This window comes from Pholcus phalangioides, unplaced genomic scaffold, assembly GCF_987345545.1.
Source record: "Pholcus phalangioides strain wild (caught in Gottingen) unplaced genomic scaffold, Ppha-v1.0 ptg000011l_1, whole genome shotgun sequence".
NCBI lineage: Eukaryota > Metazoa > Arthropoda > Arachnida > Araneae > Pholcidae > Pholcus > Pholcus phalangioides.
Window position 1 is genome coordinate 20,811,715 of NW_028301604.1, and position 13,979 is coordinate 20,825,693.

At 37.9% G+C, this 13,979-nt stretch overlaps 1 protein-coding gene across 2 annotated transcripts in view; it reads right to left on the reverse strand.

Annotated features, from left to right (window-relative positions):
• The window catches only part of LOC149080208 (uncharacterized), a 202,286-nt gene that overhangs the window by 34,615 nt on the left and 153,692 nt on the right, over nucleotides 1-13,979 (reverse strand). For both annotated transcript variants that reach the window (XM_089239257.1, XM_089239256.1), the window contains exon 21: nucleotides 8,166-8,372. In XM_089239257.1, coding sequence (XP_089095383.1) covers nucleotides 8,166-8,372 — 207 coding nt within the window. The remainder of the gene's footprint in view (nucleotides 1-8,165; nucleotides 8,373-13,979) is intronic.

Here is a 13,979-nt window from a genome sequence, read left to right on the forward strand (position 1 = left end):
AGTTTTACACAATATTTCTCGAAATGACATTCTTTGACATGTGCACGTGCCAAGCCACACACTGTTCTTAGATTTAATTAAATTATCGATAGTTTATTTTTAGAGTAAGGTCATATTTAGTAGCAAAAGAGAACACTGACCAGGGGTTTGTCCAGCCAAAAATTTGGGTTCATTTTCCAGACCCTTCAAAAAATTCTGGATCTGAAAAACAGGCCTTTCACATAATCCTGAATTTGAAAAATGGACCCTTCACAAAATCAAAATGAATGAAAGCATAAATTTCACATTTCATTTCTTTTGTGATAGATTAACTAGATCATTTCACATCCCACAAAATTACTTAATTTCACAAAAAATTTCCCAAAAACAGGACCCTAAAAAAAAGTGTGGACAGATCCCTGCTGACATGTCTTTCTCTCTGACACTATCACTTGCCGACCAAGATAGCCGACAGCCAATTCCTTGGATTATGTCGACCAATATTTATATAATGAGGTTTACAAACTGTTAGGCAGCCTAGATTCCAGGATCATCAAGCTTGAGCCGACCACAATAACACAAGTGAAGAAAACAATGGACTAGTACATCCAGATACTCTTTCCTCCATGCTTTCACCTCTACCCAAACCCCATCCTTCCTCATATCAATCTTTGATAATATTCCAAATCCTATCCCCCACACTTTCATCTGAAACCCATATAGCTGTCTCAATCCCAGCCTCTCTCCACAGCATCCACATCCACTTCAACCCTGTTTTCTCTCCTTCATACTGCCACTCGGCACCCTTCCTCCTTCACCTCCTCAGACCCATCCATGCCCCCTACCTCTTCAAAGTCTTGTTCTTCTCTTGACTCCCTGCCCCCAGATCCTCTATTATTCCAAAATCCTCTTTTCGTACCACCTCCAACTCTCACTCCTCTTAATCTCCCCCCCCCATAATCCTCTTATTATCCCAAAGGAGCCGTTCAAGTATTACGTCAGCAAATTTATAGTCATTTTTGACCCTCTCCCCCCCTTATCAGGAAAACTCTGACCCCATCAGCAAAATTTTGTGGGATCAGAGACATACGCTGGGAGGAGGGGGTAACATAAATTTATACCCCACAAAATGATAAAAAATTTATTTTTTAATGCAAAAATATGTTTAAGAAAAATTAAAATTTCGAAAGAATACCTTTCAACTACTATTATAACAGATTTCTCTAAATTTCAATACTATTTGAAAGCTATGAACTCAAAACATATTTTTTAAAAATTCATTGCGACCAACGCTCTAAACCATATCAAACCATTGGCTGGCAGACCAAATATAGCCCTGGGGGTTATCTGATGTGGCCTGCCCCCACAAACCTAATTTCGTGAAACTGAACTAAGCGACACCTTTACAGATCGCTTAAGTGACCCATGGCACATTTTCAGATCACTCAAGTAGGCCCATGGCACATTCACAGATCACTTGTCCCACTGATCAGCGACCCACAACACTGTTTCAGAACACTTAAGCAATCCGAGGCACATTTAAAGATACCTTGAGGGACGTGGCACAGTTTTAGAGTACTTAAGCGGCCTCCAGTGCGGTTCTACATTACTCAAGTTACCCGAAGCACATTCCCAGATTACTTAAGTGATCCATGACAAATTGCAGTTCAATTCAGTGATGCATGGCAGAGTTCCAGAGCATTTTCGTGCTCCGGACACAATTCCAGATCACTAAAAGTAACCGGGAACATTCAGAGATCAATAAAGTGGCTCTGTAGGGGACTTATCAATAGGGAGAATGTTAGTTCAGGTGCCTACAAACCAGGGAGAGATTTTTCTTGCTTTTGGCACATCAAATAAGATGTCATTAAGAATATTTTTTATATTTTTACAAAGGGTGGTTGATGTCGTAAGCATTATCCAAACCCCCTTCCCATCAAAATTCATCTAATCGGAAACCCCCTCCCCCCCCCCCCCATCGATGCTGACGTAATACTTGAATGACCAAAATCTTCTTGCACCTCTACTGAACCTTCTTGTTGCAACCCTGGCCAAGGTCCTACTATCCCACATCCTGTGCTATATACCCTTCCCCCCTATCGAATCCAAGTAAACCCTGTAACAACCTCACAACAAAATTTCATCTAAAACCTCTAAACTTTCACAACCTGCAATAAAAGTACCCTCAACTTCAGCTCAACATCCTACTGCTTCAACCTCCTCTTCCAACACTGTCAACTGTTGCAATGACCCCCTCTTCTCAACAGACCAATATACACCCTCCTGATACAATTTAAAAGCCTGATAGACGATGACCATATACACAATGAACAGGCTAATCTCAATGCATTCCTGAGTGCTAAAGTCGATCGACTGGCACATAACATCAACATTCAAAAAGTAATAGCCAGGCATCTTCAACCCATTGCTAGTGAGCACCATGGTGCTCCCTGAAGTAATCAGAGTGCTCAATGCTCATTTGCGATTTTGCGCTCATGAGCACTTAATCAACATTTCAGCTAAACACCTAGGAAGAATTGCATTCAAGGATTGAAATTTCATTTCATACATTCATATGCTAAATTTGCCATAAGGGGAAGCTCTTCTTTTGATGATTGGTACAGGCAGTGCTCTGGACTGGAAAAAGATTGAAGACCTCTGGTAACAGCGATCAGGAGCGGTATAGTTATAGACCTACCCACTGAGGAAGACAAACAATGGCTCAAACTACTATAAAGAAGTTAACACCACAACACAACTCAGAATGACAGGCGAAGACCCTAATGACAACAAGACTAAAACTCATCATGTGAGCAACACAACCAACCAACAAGTTATTGACGCCATATCTAACATCATGCAAGCACCCGGGCAGATCAACATAGATTCTAGAATCTTGACCGAACCTGACACAAAACACATTGTAGTGGCAGTCCCTGGTAGGGTACTAGAACACATTCTGCTGGCAAAATCACTTTTCCTACACTGGGAAAGTTACCAAATGGTAGCTTCAAGTGTGATGCTACACAAGGTGTCAATCCCATAAACACAAAGCAGGCCAGTGTCACCTGCTCCAGTAGGCACAATACACAAACATGCACGGAGGATCCTGTCAGGTGCAACAACTGTTTAATAAGCAATGATCACTACACAAAATACTAGACAGGATATAATGCATCATCCCAGGCATATCATTGTTATAGGGCCTTAACTCTATGGCTGAGGGAAGAAAATAAACTATAATAATTCTCTTAATAGTTTAAATAAAAAAATAGCCCCAGCACATTAGTTGATACAAAACTAAATCCTAAATCTCAAATCAAAAATTCCAGATCTCTCACGTCCCACCTCTTTCCTACACAATTAATTAATACATCTAATCCAACTAAATTACAACATAAAAACAGCCATACATAGACTGCTAATCATCTCAAATGAATACCAAATTGATATATTCCTCATTCAGGAGTCCTACATCTACAATAAAAAGATACCCAATATCCCAAAATCATGGTCAGTCTCGCTCACAAAAGAAAACAAAGCTGCGATAATCTGTCCTAACATAAATATAAAACCAATTTAAATTGAGACCCTTTAATCACACCATCGTCGTTGAAATTTTTTTCGACAACAAGCCTCTTACTCTGATCTCAGCCTAGGCCCCTTCCCCATGGTGACCTGAAAGCAGCATATACCGAAACATTTCAATTATCCTTGATGCAATCAAACCGGAACAAGCACCGATTGGGTCTGATCGAAATAGACAAAATCTGCCATAGAACTATCCAAGGCTTAACGGTAGAGGCAAAGAGATAGAGCAATTCATTGGTGGACATGATCTTTCCTCTATCACTCAAACTCAGACCCACTGTCATATGTTCATGGCAACAAAAAAAGTTGGCCAGACCTAACTTTCTCAACAAACACAGAAATAGTGCAGTGTCTAAATAGAAATATAACAACCAACTTCTCAGCCAGCCTTCATAAATACATTCTGATAGAACTTAACATCTTTGCCAATGCTATCTTACTCACAAAAGTTCAAAAGTAAATTTGGTCTCTATAAACTTAATAAGCATCTCAGGGTCATCCCCAAATTAGTAACTTTAATTAATAATTGCCATACCTTGGAGGATCTTGATGCCAAAATGGAAGCGATGGGAAATTTAATTTTCCAGGCTTGCCTTGTCTCTCAAAAATAAAATATCCAAACTCAATATCAAACCTCCTGGTGGATCCTCCCAAGTAAATGCTATGCAAAATAAGCTCAAAGCCCTACAGCTTAGAACACAAAAAGTCTCCCCGACTTTTCATAATATTTAAACCAGATAGAGCAAAATTTTATATACTAATTGGTAAATTAAAAAGAGAAACCTGAGACTTCTGTAACAAAGCTTCTAATCCTTATGGTAAACAATATAAAACAGTAAAATCCAAAAGCACCATGTTAAAAAAAACAGATGTAATAGAGTTCTATTGCCCAATAACCCTTTTGTCAGGAGGTAAATGCCAAAAAAACTTTTGATTCAAAGACTCAACTTCCCCTTGGAATCCCAAAACTATAACTCGGTTTTAGGTCAGGTAATTATATAGACAATGTCCTCAACCTAATACTCTCAAATATTGACTAATTCAAAAGCGAAGAACTGGGCATTGCCCCTATAAGTATCAATATTAAAGGACCTTTTAACAACCTGATCTATTTCTCAATTAACCAAGAACTGTCCAAAGCTCCCCTCCCTAACAACATTAAATCAATGTTTTCCGACCTCCTAGCAAATAGACATGTCGTAATCACAACACTGAAAGACCTGGCGGTTAGAAAACAGGATATTGGCTGTCAACAGGGTTTGTATAGTCAGTCAGCTTTGTGGAATCTTGTGGCCAATCAAACCCTGAAAATCCTCCCTCCCGGAAGAGGCCCATATCCAGGCTTTCACTGATGACTTTGCCTGTGTGATAACGTCAGTTAATGTATCACAGCTAATGATGACGAAGGCAACTAAAATTCTCAATGATTTTTCAAATTGGCCTAACTAACATAACCTCAAAATCCAAACAGAAAAACACAATTTCTCTGTTTCACAAAAAATAAATATCTCCCTAGGATCAAAATTAATGGTAAAAATATTAAATGTGTAAACAATCTCCAATATTTAGGCATAACCATCCAAAAAGACCTTGACCAGAGATCACACATTAATGAATAAAAACTAAAAGCGACTGGCTTCCATTTTAAACTAACTAAAACAGCAGGCAAATCCTGAGGCATCTCACAAAACATTAGGAGCACCATCTACAAGATGGTAGTCTAGAGAATTTTAGCCCATGGCACCTCAGCATGGTATAAGCATCCAACCTCCTAAGCACCCAAAGCTCAAATTAGAAAAGATACACCCTATATGCAATGTGCTATTATATGTAGGATTAGATATTTCTAAGATAAATAGAAGTATATTGTACCAAGTAATTAATGAAGGGAATAAAACCCAATCCAAGGCAAATATTTATGGAATTTAAGTTTTTTTTTTTTATCACTTTAAATACTAACAAAATACCACAGGCCCTAGATAGCACACAGAGGAAATTTCTTTTAATGATAACCGGGGTCTATGTCAAAACAGACACGCTCAGACTCCAGGTGACCACAGGCAACTGCCCACTACACCTAAAGCTCCAAATGAAAGCCGTCTATACAAAAGCACAGTTAGGTTTACGAAAAAACATTCAACCAGAACTTTTAGATTTTGACCCCAATAACTTTGAAGCACATTGCTTCAAAGAGCACCACCTCTCCCGTTCAACTATTCCTAATCAAATTTCAATTGACAGCCACAATATAAAACTAGCAAACACCCACACATACGGTTCCAATACCAATGAAGGTGTCAAGACAGTCTATTGTGTATACACTAACAATACAGATATGCAAACATGGCAAGTGGCGCTAGATTAAAAACAATAACTTTCACACAGAATTGTTAGTGAGGGAAGCAGCTACACAATATGCAACGAGAACAGGAGAATGAGTTTTAATAATAACTGATAGCCACCCCTACCTTCAAGCACTTCTAGATCCAACAAACAGAAACACAAATGTATGCATATTGAGACGGTGTTTATTAGATAACCTGAAAACTTAACTAGGTTGGGCTAAGACCCATGTATGTAACATTGGAAATGAGAGAGTAGACTCTCTAGCCAAGGCTGCCATCAACTGTGACAAACTATTAAACTTGATAACCCATTCTCACTAATGCTCCTGAAGCGACAAATTAAACAAGCAACCACCAGAAATGACAGCAACTTTGAGACCAAGCAACAACAGCTAGGAAAATGCACAACATTGTCCCTTAAGCACAACCATCTCCCTCCAGAAATGACAGTAACTTTGAGACCAAGGAACAAAAGCTAGGAAAAGGCACAACATTGTCCCTTAAGCCACAACATATTAGACAGGAATACGGAGGTGACTATCTTCATAACAAGACATAGCACATTTCCTAAATATCTACACGAATGGAAATACAGCCGAACAGATAAATGTGCCTGCGGTATGGTGGGTACTCCAGTTCACTATGCTACAGAGTGCAAATTTACAAAGCATCTACATATACAAATATTTTGAAAACAATGGCTCGATTATAAACCTTGACAAATATACACGCCAGGGTTGGGTTTTTGACATGACAAGCGTCAAAAACAGGTTTAAACTGTCAAAAACCTGAAGGAATGCTTTTTGATAATGTTTTGAACACAATAGGTATATAACATGATGAAAAACTCACTTTGTATATTACATTTTATTTTTAAACATTCATTTATTACAATAATTAAAACAAAATATGAATTATAATTTGCAATTTTGAGTTTTTCAACATAAAAGTCTAGAACATATAAAATATAATTTTGTGGTTCATTTTATCTAAGCTACTGATTACCTGTGTTCAATTTGCTAAGTGGAATAGAGCTGCTTATTCAAAATATGTGTGATAGGGCATCACAGAGTTTTTAGATTTCAGAAACTGTAAATTAGTATTAAAACAGTAACAAACTTATTGTCAATGTTGTTAAATAGTTTTTTAACCTGATAGATATGCTAAATAAAAAACCCTTACTTTTAATGTAGATTAAAGGGTTTCATATTTGGAATTATAATTACTGAGAACCTATTTCGATATTTTAAATTTTCTGATCTGCCCAAAATTTTATTCCTTGTAAAAATTCCTTACAGCTCAGTGTGTATAAATTCACAGAGTTGTAAAAAGTATTTTCAACCAAAGCAGAGCTGACAAGTTGATACCCAAAGCATTTGTTTTGCACATTTAAATACAGCTTCAACTGGAAAACCATAGCATTATAAATGCTAGTAAATATACCATATCATAGCGCAGAAGCAAGAATGACTAAGGATAAGTAACAGGAGTTTCTTAAGAGTCATGTACAAGCTAGCATTGCCAAATTAAATGCCATTTTAGTTCTACAATTTAGTATTTTGATCGCTAGATATATTTCAATTTTATGCACAATAAGAGTATCTCAGTGATTTATCTAGATAATTTAATAACAACAGAAATCAACATAACACATATGATGTAATAAACTTTTTTAAACACTTATCTGTTGTAAAAAGAGTACACCAGATGGTTTATATCATAGCACATATATAAGCAGTTGAAGAAATTTTGGAAGGTCAAGAATCATCTTGAATCAGAGAATGTCAAATCATTCTATAGTTTTCCTTTCAGTGTTTATGCTATGCTTTATTCAAATTGTATATTTTATAAAAGGAAAAAATCATTTATATTTTGCCCAAAATAATTCTGTAGAGAGTAGAAAATTATTTTAGAATCATTAAATATTTATTCCTTGTATAACATAGTCACTTTTAACATTACATGCAATTAACAGATTTGTTTGGACAGTTTGTACCACCATTACTAGAAGTCTTTTTAAAAAGATCTGCACGTCTATAAATCTCACTCTAACAAAAGTGACTAAGATTTTCAAATTGATTAATTTTTCACATTGAAAACCATTCTATGAAGTAATGGATTGAACATGTTTTTAAATATGTATCAAATTATGTTAAGACCAAACTTGAGTAGCCATAAATCTTTGTTTCAGTCATTAAGCCACCATCACACTTAACTGGAAAGACTGTATGTGTATGTATAAACACATACCTTTTGACATATTAGGTCTGAAATGTGTAACAACATTAGGCCTGAACTGTGTCTTTGCTAACAGACTGGCTGGTAGTTGAACAGCTATTATACGCCCATCTGGTAATCTCAAGTAAACTCCCTTTGGAGTTCTAAGAACCAGAACATCTTGACCAGCAGGAACTACAACAGGAGGAGCTCCAGGTGTTAGTACAGGAATGCTAATATCTGTAAATGAAAAAAATAAATTTCTGTGTATAGCTCAAGAATTATATGCAGTATGTTTGAAAAGTAAAACAGTTCAGATATGAAAAAAACAGCATTTTTCCCAAATTCAATTTTTTGTGAGTTATCACTTGACATTGTTTACCTGATTTTTATGAATGATAATGATGACTTCTGGATTCTTCATGCATGAAGCAATTCAGCATGCTTTTCTGTGGTGTGATTCTGTTTCACAACACTGCTCATCATTTTTCAAACATTATACAGAATGCTTCAGCACGAAAACAGTATTTCTTTTCACTTAATATGCATCATTACAGTGACAAGCAATTGTACATTCCACAGGTTAAATTATCTTCTGCTTTTATTTAGAGATATGAATGACAAAAAGAGCAAACAAGAGATTTCTTGAAGGTCTGAAAGCAGGACCGCCCTTACCAAACATGAGGCCTAGTAAAGAAATAACTTTGGAGGCCCCCCTTTCTTCATGGTACAAATATACTGTTTAATGTTTGTCAATTACTTATATGTATTACAAGCTGTTACCCTGTTGCTTTGCTCGCATGGATTTGGTAATCTGAAAATTACTCTGTGATGATTCCCCTATATAACATTTGAATGCCCCCCGCCAGGGGGTAGAATTTTAAGAAATCCCATCTTAGTGGGTACATTATAAAGAATAATACTCACTAAATGTCATATTTATGACTTCAGCAATCTTGGATCAGCAATAATTGCTCTATATAACATTTGAAACCTCCCCCTTACAGAGTTGAATTTTAAAAAAATCCTTCTCAGTGAGGCTCTACATTAATAAAATAAAAATACTGACCAAATTTCATATTTATAGCTTCAGCAGTTATGGCTCGGCACGATTTCCCTATATATATACACAGGGTGATTATAAAAAAACTATCCCGACATATGGGCCCCTAACTATCATATCATTCACAGAAACTGAATGAAATTTTGGCATAATGTATTTTGATGTATGCGCTCAAGAATGATACGGAAAACAACAGTGTCACTAACAGTTACGGTTACAGTGAGAAAATTTCGAAAATATCAAATGGCAACACCAAGTTTTTTGTATTGGAATGTGATCTCCATTGTGAAAAACCCTGAATAGCGTTTGAACGGCAACTGTAGCATGAAAATCACTGGCGGTAGATAGGCTAAAAGTGAGGACAACCAATAAGGACAGAGAAGCAGCATAAAATAAAGCATTTTATTGTGTTTCACAAATTTTTCACATGACCTTGTGGAGGACTAATCAGGCTGGGATCTCAGCCGCAGAAACGGTGTGACAAATGAAACGAACATTAATGCTCTGGTGCACGGCAAAGTCCTTTTTACTTTTTCCTTGCCTAGCTCCGGGGATTTTCGTGCTACAGGTGCCATTCCAACGCTATTTCATGTTTTTCAGTATGGAGATCGCATTCCAATACAAAAAACTTGGTGTTGCCATTTGATATTTTCGAAATTTTCTCACTGTAACCGTAACTGTTAGAGTGACACTGTTGTTTTCCATATCATTCTTGAGCGCATACATCAAAATACCTTATGCCAAAATTTCATTCAGTTTCTGTGAATGGTATGATAGTTAGGGGCCCATATGTTGGGATAGTTTTTTTATAATCACCCCGTATATATATATATATATATGTGTGTGTAACTTTTGAACCCCATTATGACCTCCTTCTGGGTTGGATTTTTGAAAAACACCTTCCTAGTGAGTCTTTATGCCAGGCATCTTCAACCCATTGCTCATGGTGCTCCCTGAAGTACCCCGAGTGCTTCATGCTCATGTCTGATTTCGTGCTTGCGAGAACTTGATCAAGGTTCCAATCAAAGACCTTAGAGGAATTGTATTCAAGGATTAAAATAACCCTCATTTCATGCATTTGTATATTAAACTTGCTGTAAGGGTGCTCTTTTAATGATGGGTACAGGCAGTGCTTGTGACTGGAAAAAGGTTGAAGACCTCTGCTTTATGCCATAAAACTACTGACCAAAATCCATATTTGAAGCTTCAGCAGTTTTGGCTCATCATGATTTCTCTAACCTATGAACCCCCTTATGGGTTGAATTTCAAAAGACCCCTTCTTAGGGAGTCTTTACGTCATGAATTAAAACTTTTGACCAAATTTCATATTTATAGCTCCAGCAGTTTCAACTCTGTGATGATGAATCAGCTAGGACAAGTCATTTCACATATATATAGATTTATATCTTTATAAAACAAACTGGTTGTGTTTCAATTGTAATCACAAATAAAATTAATGTTTTATATATATTTTTTGTGAATATGGGATCCCCTTATGCGGCTGCACCTGCTGCACACACACCCAAAGGGTTATTCTGAATGAAAGTCACATGATAACGCATCAGACTATATGATGGGTTGTGACTCGTTCTATTTTGATGTCAGTATATCATACACCAGTGTTTTTCAACCTGTGGTCTGTAAGTACTTCGTAAGGAGTCTGCTAGACACATGAAATTGTAGTTTATTAAATTTTTTATACAAGTTATGAAAAACAATATATTTATAATTTTATGGGAGAATGGCATCGAAACTTACCTTCTGACAATACAAAGGGTTCGCAGAGCAATGACCTACGCTACAGGGGGGGGGGGATTCCCCAACATCAAAAAGGTTGGGCAACACTGTCCTACATAATGTTTACAAAATGACAAGCATTGTCATGCTATGGAAAAACATGCTGGATCACTTATATATAAAGACTTCAGATAGCTTGCTTACCGTGTAATTGTAAAGGGCAAACTAAAGTAATCTTTACAGACACTATATGACTTCTCAAGTTGAATGCTTATGGTGACTTATCTAAACACGCATATGTATTTGACCCTATTTATAGATTGCTGTGTTTAATTCTGTTTCACCATCAACATCATCTGTTTTAACAGAGTCACCCAAATTTGTTTCATTTGATTTATTCTTGTTGTCATGCCATCACAGAAATGAATTTGAATTTATTTTTTACTTGAACCCAAGTCACAAAATTAATATAGATACTGCTCTCCAAGAATGTGCGTGTTCACCGCAAACAGTGCACTAAACTGTCTGTCTGCTACAATCCATTCTCCTTAAGAACTTACTCAATGGCGCAAGAACAAATGCACAGCCTGACTGCGCCGTAGTGAAAACGGTTGGCAATCTTCTACCAACTGATAATTGCTCTGACTCGATGCCAAAGCTCCATTGGGATCATAGCCTTTTCCAGATTTCACTAGTTAGAGATGAACTCCTCTACAATATTAAAGGACACCAGATTATACCAGCTTGGCAAGATCAACTTGTCTCAAATCACTGAGGTGTGAATTGCCCAAGCTTGGCCACATACCAAGCAGAAAGGCAGTCATCATGTGAACTACATAGGGTACGGCCCGTTGTGGACCACATCGCCCTGAATAGACTATAGCAGGCAATTTTAATGTAATGTTTCAAAGTTTTTCTTCGACACCAGAATTCAAATTCAATCGTTGATACATCCAATAATACTAAAACACAAAAACATATATGCTCAGCTGTAAAATATTAGTTAACGGCTACTGGTCAACCATCAGTAGTACTCCAATGCATCAGGAGAATGGGTCATGATAGTGCTAAGCTGATCGTCAGGAGATATCTTCAAATCTGTTTAAGTACCCACTTTCATTCGCGCAACATTTTGTGTAATACAAGCGGTTCATCTTCACACTAAATTAACATTTCCTCATTATTACATAGATGATCCTCATTGAATGATCTCTGAACTTCCCAATCCTGCAGCACTGGCCAGCTTCGCAATCTAAGCCTACATGAACTGCCCAGGGTGCATGTGAATCACATATTAACCGATCGCGTACTACATTCTTGACCGAAATTCTGTAAATCAGCTGTGTCATTACCTCTATGAAGTGGTTTGTAGAGATTATTTTTGTTGAAAGCGCTTACATTTATTGCATTTGGGTATAATACATTAAGGTTACTATCCAGGAGAGCCTCAAAGAAATTTTTAAAATAAATTCACAAATACACTGCTGGCCACCGTAAATGCAACACCCTGAAGGAAGCATGCAAATAATATGAAATTTACAACATGCATTAGCGGAGGTGAGATATGCAAATGATTAGAATTTCAGCGCAGACGCACATCACGCGTGCCTGTGGCGCCACTTCAAAGCGCTATTTAAGGCTTGGAGATTTCGACGATTTGAAGTACGGCAATTGTGTTTTTCTTGTGGTTTTTTCAAAAAAACTATCAATTATGCCTCGTAGAAAACAGCGATCATCTTTTGATCAAGTATCCGAGTTCGACAGAGGAAGGATAGTGGCCTACAGAGATTGTGGATTATCTTTCAGGGAAATCGGTAGTCGTGTTGGATGAAACCAAACAACTGTAATGCGGATATGTGATCTTTGGATGCAGGAGGGTACGACGGACCGACATGCTCGATCGCATCCACCTCAGTGCACCACTTCACGTGATGACAGGCGTATTGTGCGTATGGCAGTGACGGATCGCTCAGCCACATCACGAACCATAGCACAGCACATTCAGTCTGTACCGCATCATCCAGTGCCTGCACGTACCATTCGACGCCGTTTACAGCAGAGTGGTCTGTCCGCAAGACGTCCATTGCTTCGTCTACCCTTGACGCAGAACCACAGACGTCTCCGCTGCCAATGGTGCGATGAAAGAAGGATGTGGATGGCACAATGGAATGAAATTGTCTTTACTGACGAGTCACGCTTCTGTCTGCAACACCACGATGGTCGGATTCGAGTCTGGAGACACCGGGGAGAGAGGATGCTGAACAGCTGCGTTATGCACCGCCACACTGGTCCTGCACCAGGTATTATGGTATGGGGCGGTATTGGATATCACTCTCACACTCCTCCACATTGCTGGTACTTTAAAAAGCCAGCGCTACATCTCCGAGGTGTTGGAGCCAGTTGTCCTTCCTTACCTTCAGGGCTTGCCCACAGCCATATTTCAACAGGATAATGCGCGACCACATGTGGCACGCATTGTCCAAAGGTTCTTCGTCAATCGCCAGATTGAATTGCTTCCCTGGCCAACTCGCTCTCCGGATCTTTCGCCGATAGAAAACATGTGGTCCATGGTTGCTCAACGATTGACCCAGATTACATCCCCAGCTGCCACACCAGATCAACTTTGGCAACGCGTGGAAGCTGCTTGGTCTGCTGTACCCCAAGAACACATCCAAAGTCTCTTTGAATCAATGCCGAGGCGTGTGGCAGCGGTGATCTCCAACAATGGCGGCTACTCTGGCTACTGATTTTGGCAGGAACCACACTTCACAGAAGTCTATAAATTTAATCATTTGATGCTGTGTCAACATGTTATCTACAAAATAAATATTGTTGCGATATCTCTTGTCTTTCTTGGTGTTGAAATTTGGGTGGTCAGCAGTGTATATAATGTATAATATATATTATGTATAAGTGGTTAGGGTAAATGTGATAATGACATTTCCAAATTTATGATTTAAAGATTCTCGTGTTTATTTTCTCAGAAAGCGTTTATTCCCTATATAATTGTTGTGATAAATTAAAATATTTGCACACTCCCTATATGA